The sequence below is a fragment of the Erpetoichthys calabaricus genome, chromosome 4, assembly GCF_900747795.2.
Source record: "Erpetoichthys calabaricus chromosome 4, fErpCal1.3, whole genome shotgun sequence".
In the NCBI taxonomy this organism is placed as follows: Eukaryota; Metazoa; Chordata; class Cladistia; order Polypteriformes; family Polypteridae; genus Erpetoichthys; species Erpetoichthys calabaricus.
Genome location: NC_041397.2, coordinates 310,510,856 through 310,534,938, shown reverse-complemented (window position 1 = coordinate 310,534,938; position 24,083 = coordinate 310,510,856). Strand labels below are relative to the sequence as shown.

At 42.3% G+C, this 24,083-nt stretch overlaps 2 protein-coding genes across 2 annotated transcripts in view; both read right to left on the bottom strand.

Annotated features, from left to right (window-relative positions):
- The window catches only part of dnajc28 (DnaJ (Hsp40) homolog, subfamily C, member 28), a 1,235,492-nt gene that overhangs the window by 241,932 nt on the left and 969,477 nt on the right, over positions 1-24,083 (bottom strand). The gene's annotated exons all lie outside the window — the stretch shown is intronic.
- gart (phosphoribosylglycinamide formyltransferase) overlaps positions 1,084-24,083 on the bottom strand; it is a 156,723-nt gene continuing 133,723 nt past the window's right edge. The window contains exons 20-22 of the mRNA XM_028790419.2: positions 20,711-20,852; positions 11,647-11,762; positions 1,084-1,697 (exon numbers count right to left, since the gene is read on the bottom strand). Of these exons, the coding sequence (XP_028646252.1) occupies positions 1,512-1,697; positions 11,647-11,762; positions 20,711-20,852 (444 nt within the window). The 3' untranslated portion in view covers positions 1,084-1,511. The remainder of the gene's footprint in view (positions 1,698-11,646; positions 11,763-20,710; positions 20,853-24,083) is intronic.

The window sequence follows — 24,083 nt, the reverse complement described above, 5'->3', positions numbered from 1 at the left end:
TAAAGTGCCTTGAGCATGGGAAAGGCGCTATACAGATAAAATGTATTATTATTATTATTATTATTAAAGGCCTACTCTTGGTTTTTATCACCAGCCCAGACCCTCAGTCTCTCAAAAGCCCCCATCAGAGCCTCCATTGAAGATCACAGCATTGTCAACAAAGATCAGAGAATTTTTCTTCACCAACAGATGCCGCCCGCACCCCCCCGCCCCCCCCCCCCCCCACAAACCCCAGCCGCTTGACCCCACCACCCTTCCCATGCAAGCATTGAACACTGAGTAGATTCGTCATACTACTTGAAATTGGGAAAGTACAAAAAAAAAAATCAAATTCTCACTTGGAGGACCTGTTCAAAACGTCTGTTAAAAATACGGCAGGCCCTCCTAATCAATAACACTTTCTTGCTCCTTTTATAGAGTGGCTTCGATTGCTGGCTCCTCCCTCTTTCTCTTTGGTTGACCGTATGGAACGTTATCCGTTTCTAATTAAAATCAATGCAAATATAAAGGGGTTAGGGGGGTAAACAACAAGGCACCGCTGTTCTCCTCAATGGGGTGAAGCAGGCCTCCTGAAACTCTTATCTAATATGACATCTGCTTTATCCAGCTTACAAATAAAGACATAGAAAAATATCAGTCAGCTTACTGCATATGCTAGAAATCGGTCCACCACAGGCACCCGTTTATTGCAGGGTCCTCTCACACGGAGCCAAATAAAACAAACAGACCTCTTTGGTAATGTGTGACCACCACCCAGACAGACCACGGAGCCTACACCCAGACACAAGCAAATCCATAAAACCCCGCACTGTGCTGATTGAATGGCACCCCAGAGTGACAACATGTTGGTCACACATAGAAGGAAGTCACTGTGGAGGTGACAATAGGATGGCCACAACTATTACAACAACTATCCATCCATCCATTATCCAACCCGCTATATCCTAACTACAATGTCATGGGGGTCTGCCGGAGCCAATCCCAGCCAACACAGGGTGCAAGGCAGGAAACAAACCCCCGGGCAGGGCGCCAGTCCACCACAAATTACAACAACTACCCTCATGGAAACACCACAAGAAATCAGACGGATTGACCTTCAGTTTTAATGATGACAAATGAGAAACAACATCCGCGTGTCACAAAACAACGGAGACCGAATGTCAGTTTTGAGGAGACACAAGAAAGGCGCCCAAATATCCATAATTGATTTCGGCGTATTTAAGACAGATGAACAACAGTGACTGCAAATTACAAATAACTAATTCCGGGCCATGCAGGAGGACATGCTAACCGTCACTTAAGGAACAGTCGAAAAATTCAGACACCAAATAAATCAAAAGGCACAAACAGGTACGAATGGAATGTTACCAGTGACTAGAGAGCACCAACGTCCATTAACATTTGACTAAAAAGCTGGCCAAGGACCTCAGTCAAGATTTCGGGAAGAGTCCCATTCGTGGTCACCTTGTCCCATTTGCAGTAAGGCCAGTAAGTGTCACGGGTGTTGCCCCTTAGATGTTCCAGCAGATCTTGTTGTCTTCACCCAGCCTCACCGCCCTGCTGGCCACCAGCTCCAAAGCCGCAGGGAAGGCCCGGTGTTCCGCTTCTTTGACCCGCTCTGACAAGCTGTCTTCCGTGTCGCCTACCAGTACCGGCACGGCGTCTTGCACAATGATGGCCCCTGCATCCACCTCTTCCTGTCAGACGGACAAGGACAAGAAAAAATAAAACAAGATATAAAATCTCCACAGCATCGTAGTGATACCACAATACTTTCATAGAATTTATCATCGATATTTAACAAGTACATTGTGTTATGCTACATCACGGGCGGCCTCATTGGCTGCAGGCTTTCATTCTAACCACCTACTTAATTAGTGAGCCATTTTTGCTGCTAACTCACTTCTTTTGCTTTAGTTTTAAATTAACGTGACTCAGACCCCTCAGTTCAGGGGTTGCCAAGTCCGGTCCTGGAGGACCACCGTGGCTGCAGGTTTTCATTCTAACCATTTTTTTTAAATGAGTGCCCTGTTTGTGCTGCTAATTAACTTCTTGTGAATTCATTTTAATTGAATTGCTTGTTTATTACCACGCTTCTTTTAACATCACTGGTTTGTTGTCTGGTACAAATCTGGTAAATCGAGATTTAACCCTCTTCCTATGGTCCAAATGACTTGAAATTTTGCACACTTACTCACTTCCGATGATAATACATGAATCGATAATCAGTTTCACTAATTGTTCAATTAATCCATGTTAATTAAGAAATGAAATTTTGATATGAAGAATAGTTCAAGATTTCACCAATAGATGGCGCTAGTAACAGAAATATTAAAGGAAGTGTTAAAATATCGATTACAAAATGATACTAATACAAACCCAAAACTAAAAATGGGAAAATAATATATAAGTACTTTTTAAAAACCATGCTTAAATTAAGTTAAAAAGTGTACAAAAAAGTAAATCATAACAAGGCTCTCATAAATAACTTGTACAATAAAAGCGTGGGCGCTTTTCATAATCAATAAAATCTTAGCCAAAGCACCCACACTTTTAATTTTATGAGTGATGTGTGAGAGACTTATTATGATTTACTTTTTCATCCATTCATTGTCCAACCCGCTATATCCTAACTACAGGGTTACGGGGGTCTGCTAGAGCCAATCCCAGCCAACACAGGGCACAAGGCAGGAAACAAACCCTGGGCAGGGCGCCAGCCCACCACAGGGCACACACATACACCAAGCACACACTAGGGACAATTTAGGATCGCCAATGCACCTAACCTGCATGTCTTTGGACTGTGAGAGGAAACCTGCGCAGACATGGGGAGAACGGTATCCTTCAATAAGGGCGCGCACAAAAAGGTGAGCTTCAAAAGGGCGACCTCATTTGGGCGCTGCGAATAAAGGCAAACGCAACAAAATTATTGCAGAAAATTTATTAGATAAAGGCAATGACTGAACGTATAAAAAGGCGAAAGCAAGAATATTAAAACATCCAATTATCATCTATATGCTACACCGATCCCTCTCCCACTTGGACAGAGGCAGTGGTGCTGTAAGAATTATGTTTCTGGACTTCTCTAGTGCCTTCAACACAATCCAACCTCTGCTCCTTAGGGACAAGCTGACAGAGATGGGAGTAGATTCATACCTGGTGGCATGGATCGTGGATTATCTTACAAACAGACCTCAGTATGTGCGTCTCGGGAACTGCAGGTCTGACATTGTGGTCAGCAACACAGGAGTGCCACAGCGGACTGTACTTTCTCCGGTCCTGTTCAGCCAACATACATCAGACTTCCAATAAAACTCGGAGTCCTGCCACGTGCAAAAGTTTGCTGACGACACTGCTATCATGGGCTGCATCAGGAGTGGGCAGGAGCAGGAGTATAGAAACCTCATCAAGGACTTTGTTAAATGGTGCGACTTAAACCACCTACAACTGAACACCAGCAAAACCAAGGAACTGGTGGTGGATTTTAGGAGGCCCAGGCCCCTCATGGACCCCGTGATCATCAGAGGTGACTGTGTGCAGAGGGTGCAGACCTATAAATATCTGGGAGTGCAGCTGGACGATAAATTGGACTGGACTGCCAATACTGATTCTCTGTGCAAGAAAGGACAAAGCCGCCTGTACTTCCTTAGAAGGCTGGCGTCCTTCAACATCTGCAGTAAGATGCTGCAGATGTTCTATCAGATGGTTGTGGCGAGTGCCCTCTTCTACGCAGTGGTGTGCTGGGGAGGCAGCATTAAGAAGAAGGATGCCTCACGCCTGGACAAACTGGTGAGGAAGGCAGGCTCTATTGTTGGCATGGAGCTGGACGGTTTGACATCCGTAGCAGAGCAACGGGCACTCAGCAGGCTCCTATCAATTATGGAGAATCCACTACATCCATTAAACAGTGCCATCTCCAGACAGAGGAGCAGTTTCAGCGACAGACTGCTGTCACTGTCCTGCTCCACTGACAGACTGAGAAGATCATTCCTCCACCAAACTATGTGACTCTTCAATTCCACCAGAGGGGGTAAACGTTAACATTATTCAAAGTTATTGTCTGTTTTTTACCTGCATTTTTTTATTACTCTTTAATTTAATATTTTTTTGCTGCTGGAGTATGTGAATTTCCCCCTGGGATTAATAAAGTATCTATCTATCTATCTATCTATCTATCTATCTAATTAATTAATGCATGAACTTCTAACGAACTATTTCTAAAGCTCTCTATATTTCGTTGTTTTCTGCTCTTACTCATTGTTGTGTTACACTTGAAGCTGTAGATTATGTGCAATGCCACGTAGATATTTTATTATTTATTATTATCTACTATTATTATCTATCTATTAAGATTGTGGGTTCGCTTCCCGGTTCCTCCCTGTGTGGATAGCGCTTTGAGTACTGAGAAAAGCGCTATATAAATGTAATGAATTATTATTATTATCTAAATTATCTACGAACGCCTTTATTCGCCGCGCCCAATTGAGGTCTCCCTTTTGAAGCTCGCCTTTTTGTGCGCGCCCTTATTGAATAGAACCGGGGAGAACATGCAAACTCCACGCAACCCGGGTCTCCTAACTACGAGGCAGCAGCTCTACCTACTGCGCCACCGTGCCGCCCTGATTTACTTTTTAGTACACTTTTTAATTTAATATAAGAGTGGTTTTTAAAAAGTATTTTATATATATATATATATATATATATATATATATCATTAAGATTTGTTCCCCTGAATGGCTTCATTAAATGGCACCCAAACAGAAATGAAATACGAAGTTGTAGCGGGGCCACATAGGTATTGTTGTTTATAGTGTTGCACCCAGTCGCGTCTCGTCTCAGCACCCTGTTTAAACTAATGTGTGTCTGTTTAAATGACCCCCCCTGGACACATCAGGACCGGGATTTTACCAATTACATCCGGCTCATCATTATTTACACCATCAGGAGGGAAAGAAGAGGAGGAAGGAGAATGATGGACATTTCATTAACCGAGTACCACTCATCATTATCTGCCACTATTGACATCGCGCCTTGGTCCAGTTTTGCTTCTCATTTCGCCGGAATCACAACATCACAATCATCGGCAGAAACCCCGGGGTTGGACTTGATTATCCGCCTTTTCGTCGAGGAAGCACGGTGAGGTTCTATTTTTTTCTGGGAGATTCAAACACGTCTACTTTTGATCAGTCATCCGTATTCTGGACAGTGATTTAACCAGACTCAATTTCACGCCATTGACATTCAGGTTATTCAGTATTATCTGTTTTGTGTTTGTTATACGTTTGCAGGGGCAAGGGAGGTTCTTTTGTTATATACAGTGGAACCTCGGTTCATGACCATAATTCGTTCCAAACCTCTGGTCGTAAACCGATTTGGTCGTGAACTGAAGCAATTTCCCCCATAGGATTGTATGTAAATACAATTAATTTGTTCCAGACTGTACGAACTGTATGTAAATATATTTTTTTTGAAGATTTTAAAGCACAAATATAGTTAATTACACCATAGAATGCACAGCGTAATAGTAAACTAATGTAAAAAAACATTGAATAACACTGACACCAACACCCAGGCTCCCTGCTCAGCTGTACGCACAGGCTCTCTCTTTCTCTCAGCAGCACGGGAACCTGGCTTGTTCGTATACCGAGTGTGTGGTCGTGAACTGAGGCAAAATTTTGGCAAACTTTTTGGTCGTAAACCGAGTTGAACATGTACCGAGACGTTCGTGAACCGAGGTTCCACTGTATTTGTGTGTTTTTCACGTTGTGGGTTTGGTGGAGATATATATCCTCTTTAATAAAACCCCTGTGTGCGTCCAGTGTCCGTGTGTGTGTGTGTCTTCTGGTGAAGTGCGCATGCACGGGGCACGGTGCGATACTTCAAAGGCCGCCTGACGCGTCACACAAGACAGAGAGGACGGGACCTATAAAATATCGTGTGGCTGATCCAATCGGATTTTGGCAAATGAGGTAAGACTTAAAACATAAAACATGAAAAATCCAATCGGGTACTGAAACGCGGAGACCAGCTTCCCCAAAGAGGTGGGATTAGTGCTTGTTGTTGTGCAAGTGTTCACTCTGAGGATGTCAGACTTGCGATTAAGAAGCTGGGCCCAATAAAGTGTAAAGTGTCGGTCGTTGAAGGGGTTTTCCTAAATATACAAATTTTCATGATATTACAATATGATGACTTTTAAAAGTACGCACACATTAAATCAGTTGCTGGGGAGAATCTGCTGATTGCCCACTGTTGGGACAGAAAATTAAACCATACCATACCATACCATTTTTATTTGTTAAGCGCTTAAAAACACAGCATTACAACTGACCGAAGCGCTGTACAGTTAAAACAAGCAAGACTAAAAGCAAAATATTAAAAACAAACATTAAGAGAGAATTAAAACAGAGACACTAAAAACAGGTCAGGGGACCCAATAAAACAGAGAAATAGCAAAAAGCAAGTGGAAATAAGACAGGTTAAGAATTAAAAGCCAATGTGAAGAAGTGCGTTTTTAGGTGTGATTTGAATGTGGCGACTGAAGCGGCTTGCCTAACCACTAAAGGTAAGGAGTTCCAGAGCTTGGGTGCACAGACAGAAAAAGCCCTTTCACCACGAACTTTAAAACGTGCCTTGGGAACGGTTAGGAGCATCTGATCTGCGGATCTAAGAACACGAGGGGGATTGTGACGATGGAGCAAGACACTCAAGTAGGCAGGGGCTAGACCATTTAGTGCCTTATAGGTTAAGAGGAGTATCTTAAAATCAATTCTGAAGCTAACCGGCAGCCAGTGTAGGGTTTTTAAAATCGGTGTAATGTGTTGGCTTCTGCTGCTTCCAGTTAAAAGCCTTGCAGCCGCATTTTGAACCAATTGGAGTCTAGAAAGAGTGGCTTTACTAATACCATATAGGCAGGAATTAGAATAGTCGAGCCGGGACGTAATGAATGCATGGATTACCGATTCCAGGAGGTGGTAAGGCAGAATTGGTTTGAGTTTGGCAATTCACCTGAGATGGAAAAAGCAGGATTTTACTGTGCTGTTGACTTGAGCATCCATTTTCAGGACCATATCCATTTTGATTCCAAGATTGGAAACAGACGAAGTTACTGGAATGGGAAGAAAGTCGAGGCCAAGGGGTAGGGTCTGTTTGCGGTCAGGACAATGACCTCGGTTTTTGAATCGTTCAGGTGAAGGAAGTTTACAGCCAGCCAGTCCTTAATGTCAGATAAGCAGTTGAGAAGAGGTTTAGTGGAGTCAGTTGACTTGAGGGAGAAATACATTTGGCAGTCATCAGCATATAGGTGATACGAGATTGCATGTTTTCTAAAAACGCATATTACGGACAGCAAAACCAGTATTACTGTCAGAGAAAATTACAGGCATTTTACGGAAAAAATATAATGAGGTCAAGGACCCTTGTCATTTAATATGGACTGTTCCTACTAATGTTTATGGACTACTGTTCTAGCGCCCGTTATTGTAACGGGCTTAATGTCTAGTATGTATATAGAGATATATTTTATGTCGGGCATTTGTATGATTGTTTTTGTCAATGTGCTTCATTTAATAGGTTTATACACTTATTTTATATATCTGCTTTTGTTCACTTGTGTTTAACCATCGATTGAGGGGAAAATATTAATTACACTATGTAACACAATTTTTGTTCCTGGCTTCCAAGAGTTATATTTCAACTGCTTATGTCTAAAGCCTATGGAAAAACGACTACATTCAGCACAAACTTTGATTTTATGACCACAGCCCAGAAAATTTCGTATTTATAGTGACAAAACAAGGGAATTTTTATCTTTTCGTTCATGCGGTCTGATAAAGAACAACACTTGCATGGTAAATAGACAAAGACAGTCAAAACCACTCAAAAAGGTTCAGAAATGAGTAGGTGTTCTAGATTTGCGACTGTACTGCAAATCACTTTCTCGAAGAAGCCCCCAAATGTAGTCCCCCATCATATTTTCATTATACTGTCCTTGGTAACGACGTTCAAAGTCCAGTATATGCTGATGAAACCGCTCGCCTTGCTCCTCTGAGTAAGCTCCCATGTTCTCCTTGAATTTGTCAAGATGAGCGTCAAGGATATCTGCAATATCTTCCTCGCTGTCTGATTTGCTGCTGTCTCCTGAAGATGGCTGATCCCTCTTTGGAGGAGTGGGAACGGGCAGCTCGGGGCAGTGTGGTACTGGGGCAATGGAAGAAGGAATGTCTGGATAAACGATTTGAGGCGCATTCTTGCCAGTGCGACGTTTGGTAAGATCCACCATGCAGAAGTAGCAGTTGCTTGAGTGGTCAGTCGGTTGCCGTCAAATTCGCTGGATAGCAAACTTCATGGCTCTCTTTTCTCCCCTGTACCAACCTTCAAGAGTTTTCTTGCAATATTCGCATGTGAAATGAGGTGCCCAGGGCTTGTCTTGATCCCCGACAGGCATGCCGAAGTATGCCTTGTAGGCCTCACACATCTTACTAGATGCTTTCACGGTATACTTTCTCGCTCTTGTCTTTATAAATTGTCCACAGACGTAGCAAAATGCATCTGCTGGGTGCAAGCAACCTCTTGATGCCATCTAAATCAAATCAAAAATATAACATAAACCGAATTGTTGGTTCGAGTCACCTGTGCTTCTATACGTGTATGACTGCTATTGGACTGTCCGAGAACGTTCTAGAAAGTTCTAGATAATTCTGGAAAATTCTAGAAACTTCTGGACAATTCTAACAGTTCAAGAATATTCTAGAAGACTACTCAGTATTGAATGCGAATCGAGAATTTTCTCGAAAACAGAGAAATTTCAAAATATCATTGTCCTGATCACAAAAGCAAAGTTTTTGTGGAACAACAGCTATTTTCTATTTTTTTTTTAGGCATAACGGGTTAGGAAAACACACTTTGTACCCAAGAACAAAATAAAAATAAAAATTTGTTACATAGTGTTATCAGAGGTACGGCTTGGTATAAGTTAGTTTCTCAGTAATTCATCCAGGCCACAGGTCCTGGTAGTGTGGCTGCCAGCTGGGTAAGGAATCGGAAATGTCAAGGGAGCCAACAGAAGACCAGCTAAGTCCGGGCCTCAAACTCCAAGCAGTTGCTTAATGGGGTGCCGAGTCTTGTCGTTGATTAAACTCGTTCTTTAATTCCATGACTTGTTGCTGCTCTTGTGTTGCTATAGCAGACATTTCTAAAATTGTTGATTTTCTCTTTACTAAGAGCTCTGTTAAAATGTTTTGGGGACCTGAGCAGATCGCCATTCCCGATACCTTCATCGTTCTTCATTTTCAGATATTGTATGGTGGATGGACACCAGTTATTTTGGCTCATTTTGTATCTCATTATTGTTTGGCTGCTAATTAAGGAAAAAAAAAAAGAAACAATTCAGGGGTCTGGGTCTTCAAGAACAAGTCAATTGAAATGAGTTCAAAAGACGTTAATTAGCAGCAAAAAACAGGCGACTCATTCTGAAAAGGGTTAGAATGAAAACCTGCACCCACGGTGATCCTCCAGGACCGGAGTTGGCAACCCCTGCCTTAGTTATTTCTTTCTCCTTAATTAGCAGCCTAACAATAATGAGACACACTTAACAAGCCACCACATGACCAGCTAACCTGCGCTCACCACACAATATCTGAAAATAAAGAAAGGTGAAGGTCTCGGAAAGGTTCATCTCCCAGGTCGCCAACACATTCTGTCGGTGTTCTTACAAAACACCGAAAGTCAACAGTTTTGGAAATGTCTTCTGTGGCAGAATGAGAGCAGCAACAAGCCATGGAGTTAAATAACGGGTTAAATTAACAGCAAGAATCAGCTTCTCATTAAGAAAATGGTTGGAGTTTGAAGCCCCAATTTAGCTGGTCATTTCTGCCTCGCATTTCACGTCTCATTTCCGTTTCTTCTGAAAAGAATCAATTCAGAGGCCTGAATCCTAACAAACGGGGCCATTAACGTGAAGGGCAAAGGAGTTCATTAGCAGTGAAAACTGATCACCGATTATGAAAAGGGTTAGGATGAAAAGCTGCAGCCACTGCGGCCCTCCAGGACCACCGGAGTTGGACACGCCTGTGCTAAATGAAAGACGGCTCCTTAAATCCACCCAAATCCGTAGGAATCAGCTGCTCACCCCCTTGTCATCCTCTAATCAGCCAATCACACGGCAGCGGCACAATGCATTAAATCCTGCAGAAGCAGGTCAGGAGTTTCAGTTAACGTTCACACCAGATGTGATATCAGTGATGTCGACCGTAGCGTGATTCTTGGGCTGGTTTGAGCATTTCTATAACTGCTGATCTCCGGAGATTCTAATGCACAACAATAGTCTACTCAGAAATAACTTAATTAACAGTTAATTAACAACAAGAATTGGATTCTCATTAAGAACCTGGTTGGAATTTGAAGCTCTGATTTAGCTGGTCCTCTGTTGGCTCGTTTCACATCTCATTTCTGTGTGGCTGCCATTTAGTGAAGAAAAGAATCAATTCAGAGGGCTGAATCCTTACTAACAGGGCCATTAAAATGAAGGGAAAAGGAGTTCATTAGCAGAGAAAACTGGTCACTGATTAGGAAAACGATTAGACCAGGGGGTCCTCAATCACAGTCCTGGAGGGCCGCAGTGGCTGCAGGTTTTTATTCCAACTAGTTTCTAATAATTAATTAGAACTAATTAGAAAGCAGACCATGCTGATAATGATACTTGGTATTGAACTGTTTGGCTTCTTAATGCTTGCATTCATCCAAGAGAAATTTGAATTGCACTGTAGAGTTTCCTTCTGGGAGAACATCATCCAAGTGTTTTGTGGACCAGAATAGATGTCAACTTAACGGTCCTTCCAATTCCCCCCTCATTCACTTCTAAACATTTTTTATCAAAGATACTTCATGGTAAGCACGTTAGCTGGAGGGCTGCTGGTTTATTGGTTCTCTGCATCGCATTATTAACTAATTAATGTCTGATTAAGAAAACTGTGGTGGGCTGGCACCCTTCCCGGGGATTCGTTCCTGCCTTTCACCCTGTGTTGGCCGGGATTGGCTCCAGCAGACCCCTGTGACCCTGTGTTAGGATATAGCGGGTTGGATGATGGATGGATGGATGGATGATTAAGAGTACAGGCAAAAATGAAAACTTACATGCAGCTGTTAAAATCTAAAATAGGCAATTAAAGGTTCTGAATGGTAACAGGCAAGAGAACTAAAATGAAGCCCCAAAATGTATTGCTTTAGTAGTAAATAAAAGATAGATAGAAAGGCACTATATAATAGATAGATAGATAGATAGATAGAGTGAAAGGCACTGTATGATATATAGATAGATATGAAAGGCACTATATAACAGATATATAGTGCCTTTCATATCTATCTCTATCTATCTGTTATATAGTGCCTTTCATATCTATCTATCTATTTGTTAGATAGATAGATATGAAAGGCACTATATAACAAATAGATAGATATGAAAGGCACTATACATCTGTTATATATCGCCTTTCATATCTATCTATTTGTTATATAGTGTCTTTCATATCTATCTATCTATTTGTTAATAATTTTAATTAACTTTAATTCTGAATTGGCTTGATGCGCCATTTTGGTTGTATTTTTTTTACCCTAGGCACACTCCCCGCCCCAATCCCCTGCTCTACTTACGGCTACAAAATGGACTGTACAGCCTGTTACTCGGACTCCGGCCTGCAGAACCTGGCGGTGTGCGTGGACCCCCTTAAATGATGGCAACAGGGAGGGGTGAATGTTCAGAATCCTTCCTGTAAAATTACAAAAAACACAGCAGATCAGAAGACTTTCAGACCATCCCACAGCGCACAAATTTACAAAACGCCTTTCCGGGCCACATGAAGCCCACCTACACTTGGTGTTAAATTTGCCTTAAAGCAGGAAAGCATACCTCTGTGGCTGTAACAAAATGGCTTAAAAGCAACAAGATGAAAGAATTGGAGTGGCCATCACAGAGCTGTAGCTAAATTCAGTATGGTGGGAGAAGGAGGATTGGTTATTTGATGGTACTCAAAAAAAATCGGTAATATGCCCACCCAGGGATGCCAAATCAATGTAGGAGATGTCTGAAATTTAACTTCTGTCCAGACAGGAATCCATGTTTCTCTGGATCACCTGTCAGCAGCCATCCCACCTGCACTTCAGAATACGTCACCCAGCTGAACCTGTAGCTAAGCTTGTTTGAGCCCGGCCAGGACTTGGATGGGAGACCATCTGGGAAAAGCCTGGGCTGCTGTTGACAGAAGTGATGGTGAGGCCATTGGGAGGGCTTTCCCTGTGCTCTGTGTGTGGATCCTAATGTCCCAGTGCTGTAAAAATGATGTCGTCCTTCCGATGAGATGATAAATCAAGGTCTCGACTCTTTGTAAAGGGGGGGGGGGGGGGCTATTACAATGTCCAGGATAAACTGTCATCCATGGCCTGATCCTTCTGGCCTCCTAATCACCTCTCGTCTCTAATTGGTTATCTCTCTGACTTCTTCAGCACCTTATCTATATATCTATATAAAATCCAACGTCTGTCTGACTGTCCGCTTTTCACGAGTGAACTACTTAATGGATTTAGATCTGTTTTTTTTTTTTTTTCTTCTAGAATTTGCTTGAACATTCCGGTCAATTTTGTGACTTCTCTCATTGCACTACATATCATAAATTGGTACCGCAAGCGAACTATTTACACAAATCCAAGGGACACACAGCGGGCCGAGGGGAAGGGGGCGGGGCCAGCCTCGGGGGTGTGTACTATACCACCACTTAGCTAGCGAATGAGAGAACTACTTAATGGATTTGGATCGGGCTTTTTTTTTTTTCTAGAATTTGCTTGAACATTACGGTTTATTTTGCGACTTCTCTCTTTGCGCTATGTGTCATAGTTTGCTTGCGGGTTTGGTTTATTTCCAATAATCAATACCACCCAGGCATCCATGTTAAGGGGTAAACTCAGAGATGTGGAGGTGGATGAGGCTGTGGTGTCCTGATGATGGACCATCTGTCAGGCAGACCACCATCTGTGAGACTCAAGGACTTTGTGAGCAACACAAGGACCAGTCCTGTCACCTTTACACTTCACTCTGTACACCTTAGACTGTAGAACAGCAGGTCAGGTCACTTGGAGAAAATCTCAGATGATTCTGTACTTAGGGGACTGATAAGGGAGAGGAGTCAGGGGGAGAACTTTGAGCACTGTCTGCACTTTCACATCAGCAAAACTGTGACTGCTGCTCTCTGTCCAGTCACAATTCAAGGAGTGGATGTAGAGGTGGTCCACTCCTACAAGTACTTGGGGGTCCACATTAATGACAGACTCCGAACACAGAGGATCTGGGGAAGAAAGGGCAGAGCAGGCTCTTCTTCCTAAGGAGACTGTGATCCTTTAATGTGGGAAATGACATCCTTTCTCTAACTCAATGATGGCCAGGGTGGTCTGCTGAGCTGGTGACATCACTTCAAAAGAGGACCACCGAATCAGCAGGCTAATTAAAAGGGCGGGCTCAGTCTGCACTTCCTGAAGGCCGTAGAGGAGGAGAGAATTAAAACAAAACTGAGTGCCATTAGGAACAACGCTGCACATCCTCTCTCTGACACCAACACTGAGGACTTTCAGACAATGAATCACTCAGCAGAAAGGTGCCAAGAAATGTGACTGGGGGGCTCCTTTATACCAAAAGAAATATGTCTGTATAGTGCCTCACTGAGACTGTCAAGTCAGATTCTTTTTAAATTTTATTCCTTTTCAATAATCCTGGTATGTGTGTGTATACTGTATATCTATCTATCATATAGTGCCTTTCATATCTGTCTATCTATTATGTAGTATAGTGCTTTTCACATATCTATCTATTATAAGTGCCTTTCATGTCTAATAGATAGATAGATACTTTATTAATCCCAAGGGGAAATTCACATACTCCAGAAGCAGCATACTAATAAAAAAACAATATTGAATTAAAGAGTGATAACAATGCAGGTATAACAGACAATAACTTTGAATAATGTTAACGTTTACCTCCCGGGTGGAATTGAAGAGTCACATAGTGTGGGGGAGGAACGATCTCCTCAGTCTGTCAGTGGTGTTATTATGGTGGTATTATATAGCACCTTTCATATCTATTATATCGTGCCTTTCACATATCTACTATATAGCACCTTTCATATCTATCTATTATACAGTGCCATTCATGTCTATCTATTATATAGTGCCTTTCTATTATATAGCGCCTTTTATATCTCTTATATAGCACCTTTCATAGCTACCTATTATATAGTGCCTTTCATGCCTATCTATTATAAAGTGCCTTTCACATATCTATTATATAGTTCCTTTCATGTCTTATATAGCACCTTTCATATCTATCCATCTAATATATAGTGCCTTTCAGACCTATCTCTCTATTATATAGCACCTTTCATATCTATCTATCTATCTCTCAGTGTCCTCCAGATTTTATTTATTTATTTAAAGAACTTTTGTAAAAAGCCAAATATTTCCCCCAGGGACAAATCCAGGTCTCTCTCTATATCAAGAAGCTGAGTGATGTGACACACAACCTCTTACAATATTCCTCCAGAACGCTGGCAGACTCCCCCACAGACTGTCATGCAGTGTGTGCCACCTATTCCCTTATTGCCTACTTTCCCATAAACAGAGAGGCTGGCAGACTTCATGAAATCAGAGACAGGCCTGCCTTGGTAAACACATTGACTTTCAGACCTAGGGCAGGAGGATGCTCTGAATGTTATTTTGTCGCCGATTCACTCTGTTACTCTTGTCTGACAGTTTGCACTTGATCAGAACATGCAGCCATTTTTAGAAGCCACTTAGTCCATTACAGGGTTCCAGAAAGCCTAAACCTACCCTTACCCGTCACAGATGGGGCCTGGAATAGAGCTGGATAGAATGCCAGTCCAGCGCATGGGCACAGTAAGACCCCAAACTAAAATTTGCAGAAGTGCCTAATTTTTATTTTTAACGCTGGAGCTCGGTGAAGGGCACCGGCAAAATAGAATTCAGAGTGGTTAAGATTTAAAACAATACTGAACACCATTTAAATGCCTCAGCCATCTCAAAGAAATAAATGTTGAGGATATAATGACACACAAGATCATTTAACTGAGCAGTACATTGACAAGAAGAGCTGATAAATGCAGGCAGGCAGGAAGGTAACAGAGAAATAAGAAGAGGACGCTTACTTCATTTCACAATCGGATCAACAGGCTCCACAGGTCATCAACATAACAAACGCATTTGGCTTTTTTAAGTTCACTTTTTCCGACTGAACACTTGCCCGTCCCCCTTTAGATGCAGGAACGGAGTTTCAAAAACAGATCTTTGGCACCACCATGTGGACGTCACTTGAATTGCCATTTAAAAGTGCATTTAGATAGATAGAAAGATGTGAAAGGCACTATATAATAGATAGATAGATAGATAGATAGATAGATAGATAGATAGATAGATAGATAGATAGATAGATACTTTATTAATCCTAAGGGGAAATTCTCAATTTAAGGCATTAAAAGGAATCCGCAGCACCTTTATATGATCAGCAGTCAAGAATGCAGAATCCTCGAGTGTACTGTCACGCACCGTCCGCTCCTCCTCATTCTCCAGCCTACTCGAGTATTGTTGTTGACTGTGTCCATCCCTTTATGACCGCAGTGTACCCATCTTCTGATGGCTCTTTTCAGCAGGATAACCCTGCCACGTCACAAAGCTGAGATCATCTCAAACTGATTTCTCGAACATGACAAGTAGTTCACTGGACTCCACAGTCACCAGATCTCAATCCAGTAGAGCACTTTTGGGATGTGGTGGAATAGGAGATTCACATCATGGACGTGCATGCTGCGTGATGCTATCATGTCAACATGGACCAGAATCCCTGAGGAATGTATCTATCACCTTGCCATGAAGAATTAGGGCAGTTCTGAAGGCAAAAGGGGGTCCAACCTGGCATTAGCAAGGTGTATTTAAAAAGTGGGAGGTTAGTGTATTTAGTGTGCAGTGCTTTGGCCAACGTCTGCTGTTTTCAGTGTGCCATTTAAATAAAATTGACTTGACATAACTGGTGAGAGAAAGACCAAGCACACGCATAGTGTAAAGTCAAGTGACAAGAGCTGAAGGCAGATTAACATTTTGCATATACAGTCATATGAAAAAGTTTGGAAACCCTCTCAGCCTGCATAATAATTGACTCTCCTTTCAACATAAAAGATAACAGTGGTCTGTCTTTCATTTCCTAGGAGTACTGCGGTGTTTTCCGAACAAAAATTTTTAGTGACGCAGTATTTAGTTGTATGAAATTAAATCAAATGTGACAAACTGTCTGTGCACAAATGTGGGTCCCCTTGTCATTGTGCTGATTTGAATGCCTGTCACTGCTCAATGCTGATTGGTTGATGAGCTCGTTAAGCCTTGAACTTCATAGACCTGTGTGTCCAATCATGAGATATAAAGGTATTTAAGGTGCTCAATTACAAGTTGTGCTTCCTTCCCTTTGACTCTCCTGTGAAGAGTGACAGCATGGGATCCTCAAAGCAACTCTCCAAAGATCTGAAAACAAAGATTGTTGAGTCTCCTGGTTTAGGGGAAGGCTACAAAAAGCCATCTCAGAGGTTTAAACTGTCAGTTTCTGTAACTGTAAGGAATGGAATCATGAAATGGAAGGCCACAGGCACAGTTGCTGTTAAACCCAGCAGGTCTGGCAGGCCAAGAAAAATACAGTAGCGGCATATGAGCAGGATTGTGAGAATGGTTACAGACAACCCACAGATCACCTCCAAAGACCTGCAAGAACATCTTACTGCAGATGGTGTATCTGTACATCGTTCTACAATTCAGCACAATTTGCACAAAGAACATCTGTATGGCAGGATGATGAGAAAGAAGCCCTTTTTGCACTTGCGCTTGTTGTATGCCAATGCTCATTTAGACAAGACAGATTAATTTTGGAACAAAGTGCTTTGGACTGATGAGATAAAAATTGAGTTATTTGGTCAGAACAAAAAGCGCTTTGCATGGCAGAAGAAGAACACCGCATTCCAAGATAAACCCCTGCTACCTACTGTCAAATTTGGTGGAGGTTCCATCATGCTGTGGGGCTATGTGGCTAGTTCAGGGACTGGGGCCCTTGTTAAAGTCGAGGGTCGGATGAATTCAACCCAATATCAACAAATTCTTCAGGATAATGTTCAAGCATCAGTCACAAAGTTGAAGTTACGCAGGGGTTGGATATTCCAACAAGACAATGACCCAAAACACAGTTCAAAATCTACAAAGGCATTCATGCAGAGGGAGAAGTACAATGTTCTGGAATGGCCATCACAGTCCACTGACTTGAATATCATTGACAATCTATGGGATGATTTGAAGCAGGCTGTCCATCAAATTGAACTGAACTGGAGAGATTTGGTATGAAGAATGGTGAACAATACCTCCATCCAGAATCAGACACTCATCAAAGGCTATAGGAGGACAGCGTCTAGAGGACAAAAGGAGGCTCAACTAAGTATTGATGTCATATCTCTGTTGGGGTGCCCACATTTATGCACCTGTCTAATTTGGTTATGATGCATATTGGATATTTTCTGTGAATCCAATAAACTTAATGTCACTGCTGAAATACTACTGTCTCCATAAGGCATGTCAGATATGAAAAGGAAGTTCAGCCAATGAGAAACAAACATCCAAAGAATTAAGAGGGGGTCCCAAACTTTTCTTATGACTGTAGGCAAAGTCGTAGAGCACAGAGCTGTCATTCCTGTCTCACAGCACCAGGGTCCACATGGACTTTTGCACCACATGGATTTAGGGACTGATTGTATCTGTGATAGCTAGCAAGTTGTCCTTGGTTCTGTTTATCACCATATCCTAAGCGAGAGGGACTCATCATGTGTTAAAAAAAAAAATTGTGATCATTGGTTTGTGATGCTCCAATGTAATCTGGCGCACACTGTGCCTCTTTCATTTTCAGGGAGCTTTTTTAAAATTGTGCGTGCACACAACACCCAACACATGACAAATCTCCCCAGGCAGACACGTGGTTCGGTCCCACCCATCTGCCACAGCCAGGTGTTATGTGGGTGTCCCCTTGGCCTGGTCGTCAACAATGAGCCGGATCACCCTCGGGTAATGGCGCCAACATGGCTGTAGTGCCGTAGTAACTGACGCTCCCTCACAATGCAGGTCATGTAGTAGTAGTGGTTTATTTATATAGCACCCTTCACTGACAAAAGATCACAGAGTGCTGAACAGCAAATACAGGTAAAATTCCGTTACAACAAAATTGACGGAGGACCTAAAAAATATTTCGTTGTAATGAGATTCTGTATTTGTCACTATAGTGCTCGCAGTAAGGAGACCTGGGTTTGCTTTCCTGTGTGGAGTTTGCATGTTCTCTCCTTGTCTGGTTTCCTCCCACAGTTCAAAGACATGCAGATTAGGTGCATCGGCGATCCTAAATGGTCCCTAGTGTGTGTGCTTGGTGTGTGTGTGTGCACCCTGCCTTGTGCCCTGTGTTGGCAGGGATTGGCTCCAGCGGACCCCCATGACCCTGTGTTAGGATATTGCGGATTGGACAATGACTGACAGAATGAAGAACAGGAGGAGCAACAATCAGTACATCAGTCTCCTGAATTCAACTGCAGGTAATTACTACTGAGCCAGTCGCTAACCTGAGACAGACAATCAATCAGTGTGACCAAAGTATTAACTTGGTTAGGTTTAAATGAAAAATAAAGCTGGAAGTCATCTGCATATACAGTGCATCCGGAAAGTATTCACAGCGCATCACTTTTTACACATTTTGTTACATTACAGCCTTATTCCAAAATGGATTAAATTCATTTTTTTCCTCAGAATTCTACACACAACACCCCATAATGACAACGTGAAAAAAGTTTACTTGAGATTTTTGCAAATTTATTAAAAATAAAAAAATTGAGAAAGCACATGTACATAAGTATTCACAGCCTTTGCCATGAAGCTCCAAATTGAGCTCAGGTGCCTCCTGTTTCCCCTGATCATCCTTGAGATGTTTCTGCAGCTTCATTGGAGTCCACCTGTGGTAAATTCAGTTGACTGGACATGATTTGGAAAGGCACACACCTGTCTATAGAAGGTCCCACAGTTGACAGTTCATGTCAGAGCACAAACCAAGCATGAAGTCAAAGGAATTGTCTGTAGACCTCTGAGACAGGATTGTCTCGAGGCACAAATCTGGGGAAGGTTACAGAAAAATTTCTGCCACTTTGAAGGTCCCAATGAGCACAGTGGCCTCCATCATCCGTAAGTGGAAGAAGTTCGAAACCACCAGGACTCCTCCTAGAGCTGGCCGGCCATCTAAACTGAGCGATCGGGGGAGAAGGGCCTTAGTCAGGGAGGTGACCAAGAACCTGATGGTCACTCTGTCAGAGCTCCAGAGGTCCTCTTTGGAGAGAGGAGAACCTTCCAGAAGGACAATCATCTCTGCAGCAATCCACCAATCAGGCCTGTATGGTAGAGTGGCCAGATGGAAGCCACTCCTTAGTAAAAGGCACATGGCAGCCCACCTGGAGTTTGACAAAAGGCACCTGAAGGACTCTCAGACCATGAGAAAGAAAATTCTCTGGTCTGATGAGACAAAGATTGAACTCTTTGGTGTGAATGCCAGGCGTCACGTTTGGAGGAAACCAGGCACCGCTCATCACCAGGCCAATACCATCCTTACAGTGAAGCATGGTGGTGGCAGAATCATGCTGTGGGACTGGGAGACTAGTCAGGATAAAGGGAAAGATGACTGCAGCAATGTACAGAGACATCCTGGATGAAAACCTGCTCCAGAGCGCTCTTGACCTCAGACTGGGGCGACGGTTCATCTTTCAGCAGGACAACGACCCTAAGCACACAGCCAAGATATCAAAGGAGTGGCTTCAGGACAACTCTGTGAATGTCCTTGAGTGGCCCAGCCAGAGCCCAGACTTGAATCCGATTGAACATCTCTGGAGAGATCTTTAAATGGCTGTGCACCGACGCTTCCCATCCAACCTGATGGAGCTTGAGAGGTGCTGCAAAGAGGAATGGGCGAAACTGGCCAAGGATAGGTGTGCCAAGCTTGTGGCATCATATTCAACAAGACTTGAGGCTGGAATTGCTGCCAAAGGTGCATCGACAAAGTATTGAGCAAAGGCTGTGAATACTTATGGACATGGGATTTCTCAGTTTTTTTATTTTTAATAAATTTGCAAACACCTCAAGTAAACTTTTTTCACGTTGTCATTATGGGGTGTTGTGTGTAGAATTCTGAGGAAAAAAATGAATTTAATCCATTTTGGAATAAGGCTGTAACATAACAAAATGTGGAAAAAGTGATGTGCTGGGAATACTTTCTGGATGCACTGTATATATATATATATATATATATATATATATATATATATATATATTTTTTTAACCAAACTTAGTTTTCTAATTTCTATATTATTCCCAAAAACACAGAACTTGGGAAATAACGCATCACTTAATTAGCCCAGGAGTCCAATTAAAAACAGAAGCTGGTCAGAACAAAAACCTGCAGCCATAGTGTACCCCCAGGACCGAGGTTGGGAAACTGCTTTATACCACGCAATATCAACTGAGAGATGCAAGACAAATGTTCACTTCCTACAACAACTGTAATTCTGACTCTCCATCTGCACTTTCATGGAGTTTTCCACATCCTTACCATTCCACTTCTTGACAAAGGCGCCAGTAAGGATCCTCATGAAGCCAGCAAGGCAGACGAAATCGATTTTGAATTCTTCAAGGACTCGGTCAATGGTGCTGTCGAACTCTGAGCGGCTTCCAAAGAGTTTGTGGTCGACTACCTGCCCAGAAAAAATAAATAAATTAAGGATCCATACACTTCCACATCCTGTTACAATATACAGTGATCATTAACAGACCAAGTCAATGAATTCAGACGCCTCCATTTTCTTCGTATTTTGTTACTCAATAGCCCAGAATGGCAAAATGGAATGAAGAAAAAAAATGTAGGAATTTTTGCAAAATAATAACAAATAAAAAAATGTAAATTTCAACTTGACACAAGTACTCGGACCCTTTACTCGAAATTTGGCTCAGGTACATGCCATTCTACTGATCATTATTAAGATGTTTTAGGAGTCAATTCAATTAACTGGACTGTTTAGTTAAAGTCACTCAGTGATTTATGGAAGGTCCTACAGTTGAACAAAAACCAAGCCAAGAGGTTGAAGGAGTTGCCAGTGGAGCTTACAGACAGGATTGTGTCAAAGCACAGAAGGCAGCAGCACAAGATGCACAGTGACCACCAGAATACTTAAAATAGAAGAGGTTTTGGAATAACCACAACTCCTCATAGAGATGGCAGCCTGAGCAATCTGATGGAGAAAAATCTTAGAAAGGGAGGTGACCAAGGACCATTGTGGCTGAGCTCCAGAGAATCTGTTTGGAAGCGAGAAAAACTTCCAGAAGGATGACAACAAACCACTGCAATACTCCATTAATCTGGGCTTTACGGCAGAGTGGGGAGACCGGGGGAGTTTGAAGAATTTCCAAGGATCTGGGTCTTGGCCCCCAGATGTGATTGTGGTGATGTCACACATGGATAAAAATTTGAAGAGTGTGGTTGCATGTGACTCACACATGTATGTAAAACTGAAGGGCACCGTTCCATTCGCATTAGTCCTCGGAGTTATGTTTGATTCTATCCACTTAATTCCTCTGAAATAACTAAGTTGAGTTTTGCAAGTCCCTAAAGTCCTCCTGTCTACCACACTACTTGGTCTCTTACTCCAAGTGTCTATTGTTCTCTGTGTAAAGAAAAACTTCCTAGTGTTTGTGCGAAATTTACCCATCATAAGTTTCCAACTGTGTCTGCGTGTTCTTGTTGAACTTTTTTTTAAAGTCACCGTCTCGTCCCACTGGTCCGATTCCCTTCATCATTTTAAACCCTTCAGTCAGGTCTCCTCTTCATCTCCTTCTGTCATTCCTCTTTGTTCATCCCCTGAATCAGCCTAGTTGCTCTTCTCTGGACCTTTTCTATCACTGCTATGTCCTTTTTGTAGCCTGGAGACCCAAACTGCACCCAGGACTCCAGATGAGGCTTCACCAGTGTGTTATAAAGACCTGAGCAGAACCTCCTATGACTTGTACTCCACGTATCAAGGCGCTATATAACCTGACATTCTGTTAGCTTTCTTAATAACTTCTGAACATTGACGGGGAGTTGAGAGCTTAAGGGTCCACTACAACTCCTAAATCCTTCTCATAAGGTGTACTTTCGATGTTCAGACCTACCATTGTGCATTCAAACCTCACATTTTTACTTACTACGTGTAACACTTTACACTTACTGACATTAAATTTCATCTTCAACAAATCTGCATAAGCTTTGTGTGCTGTCCGTATCCCTCTGTGATGATTCAACAGATTCAAGATTATCTGACAACCCTATGATGATGATGATGATCTTCAAGCTTGATGGTGCACCAACTAGCTATTGGTTCCATTTCCCTCCAATATGGTACCTCATCTCTATATGTGAACAGGCCAGTCAGGGTGGTATCATCAGCAAACTTCATGAATTTAACAAATGGGTCACTAGGAAATGCAGTAATTGGTGTACATAGTGAAAAGGAGCATGGCTGAGCTCTTGTTGCTGTTTGATGCTTCCACTTCACAATAATAGCACTTACAGTTGTGCTTGAAAGTTTGTGAACCCTTTAGAATTTTCTAGATTTCTGCATAAATATGACCCAAAACATCATCAGATTTTCACTCAAGTCCTAAAAGTAGATAAAGAGAAACCAGGTAAACAAATGAAACAAAAAAATAAATAAATGACCAAGTATAATAAAGGAAAATGATTGAATATTATATATTTGTGAGTGGCAAAAGTATGTGAACCTCTAGGACTAGCAGTTAGTTTGAAGGTGAAATTCAAGTCAGGTGTTTTCAATCAATGTGATGACAATCAGGTGTGCGTGGGCACCCTGAGTCTTGATCTATCAAAGTCTGCTCTTCACAACACGTGTTTGTGGAAGTATATCATGGCACGAACAAAGGAGATTTCTGAGGACCTCACAAAGAGAATTGTTGATGCTCATCAGGCTGGAAAAGATTACAAAACCATCTCTGATGAGTTTGGACTCCACCAATCCACAGTCAGACAGATTGTGTACAAATGGAGGAAATTCAAGAGCATTGTTACCCTCCCCAGGAGTGGTCGACCAACAAAGATCACTCCAAGAGCAAGGCGTGTAATAGTCGGCGAGGTCACAAAGGACTCCAGGGTAACTTCTAAGCAACTGAAGGCCTCTCTCACATTGGCTAATGTTCATGTTCATGAGTCCACCATCAGGAGAACACTCAACAACAATGGTGTGCATGGCAGGGTTGCAAGGAGAAAGCCACTGCTCTCCAAAAAAAACATTGCTGCTCGTCTGCAGTTTGCTAAAGATCACGTGGACAAACCAGAAGGCTACTGGAAGAAGGTTTTGTGGATGGAGGAGACCAAAATAGAACTTTTTGGTTTAAATGAAAAGTGTTATGTTTGGAGAAAGGAAAACACTGCATTCCAGCATAAGAACCTTATCCCATCTGTGAAACATGGTGGTGGTGGTAGTATCAGGGTTTGGGTCTGTTTTGCTGCATCTGGGCCAGGACGGCTTGCCTTCATTGATGGAACAATGAATTCTGAATTATATCAGAGAATTCAAAAGGAAAATGTCAGGATATCTGTCCATGAACTAAATCTCAAGAGAAGGTGGGTCATGCAGCAAGACAACGACCCTAAGCACACAAGTCGTCCTACCAAAGAATGGTTAGAGAAGAATAAAGTGAATGTTCTGGAATGGCCAAGTCAAAGTCCAATCGAAATGTTGTGGAAGGACCTGAAGTGAGCAGTTCATGTGAGGAAACCCACCAACATCCCAGAGTTGAAGCTATTCTGGACGGAGGAATGGACGAAAATTCCTCCAAGCTAGTGTGCAGGACTGATCAACAGTCACCGGAAACGTTTAGTTGCAGTTATTGCTGCAAAGGGGGGGTCACACCAGATACTGAAAGCAAAGGTT